This window comes from Penaeus monodon, chromosome 21 (genome assembly GCF_015228065.2).
Source record: "Penaeus monodon isolate SGIC_2016 chromosome 21, NSTDA_Pmon_1, whole genome shotgun sequence".
In the NCBI taxonomy this organism is placed as follows: Eukaryota; Metazoa; Arthropoda; class Malacostraca; order Decapoda; family Penaeidae; genus Penaeus; species Penaeus monodon.
Window position 1 is genome coordinate 7,638,955 of NC_051406.1, and position 601 is coordinate 7,639,555.

The window sequence follows — 601 nt, forward strand, 5'->3', positions numbered from 1 at the left end:
ACAGTGGATAGAAAAACAGTAAAAGTCGAAAACAACAATGTCGACGTGTTGTAAATAGAGAAAATGGTAGCGATCGATATTTCATCCACCAGTAACAGTTCCATGACTGGTTTGTGTTGTTTTCTGTATAGGTAACGATTTAGAATCAGATTTTTCCTATATTAATGAGGGAAAATCAATTCTCATAAATATTTTTTTCTTCCCCTCAAAGAATCATGAAAGTGGTCGTCGTCCTCTCGGTACTGGCCCTCTCGGCACAGACCGACGCCCAGTGTATCACCGAAAATGACCTGTACGTTCCCAAGACTCCACCAAATCTCAACTCCGTCACGCCCTTCAGCACCAGGCTCTTCAATGAAGTCCTCCCTTCGTCAGAAAACTTCTTCTTCTCGCCCTACAGCGTATGGATGGCCCTTGTCTTGACCTACTTCGGTTCCAAAGGCAACACGGAAAAGGAACTGCAGACGGTTCTTGCAGTGAGCGACAAGACGGAGGCGCTCGGCACGTATAGATCTTTGACGCGTCTGTGAGTTCCATTTGGGATGCTGTCATCTGTGAAATACGAGAGCTAGATTTGGCATTGGGTTTTTGATTTGTTATG

The 601-nt window shown here is 44.8% G+C and overlaps 1 protein-coding gene across 3 annotated transcripts in view; it reads left to right on the forward strand.

The window, feature by feature from the left end:
- Nucleotides 1-601, forward strand: part of LOC119586150 (leukocyte elastase inhibitor-like) — a 3,961-nt gene that overhangs the window by 203 nt on the left and 3,157 nt on the right. For 2 of the 3 annotated variants that reach the window (XM_037934843.1, XM_037934847.1), the window contains exon 2: nucleotides 212-526. In XM_037934843.1, coding sequence (XP_037790771.1) covers nucleotides 216-526 — 311 coding nt within the window. In that variant the 5' untranslated portion in view covers nucleotides 212-215. Of the gene's footprint in view, nucleotides 1-86; nucleotides 110-211; nucleotides 527-601 lie in introns of those variants that run through there. The other variant, XM_037934844.1, reaches the window with a different exon arrangement.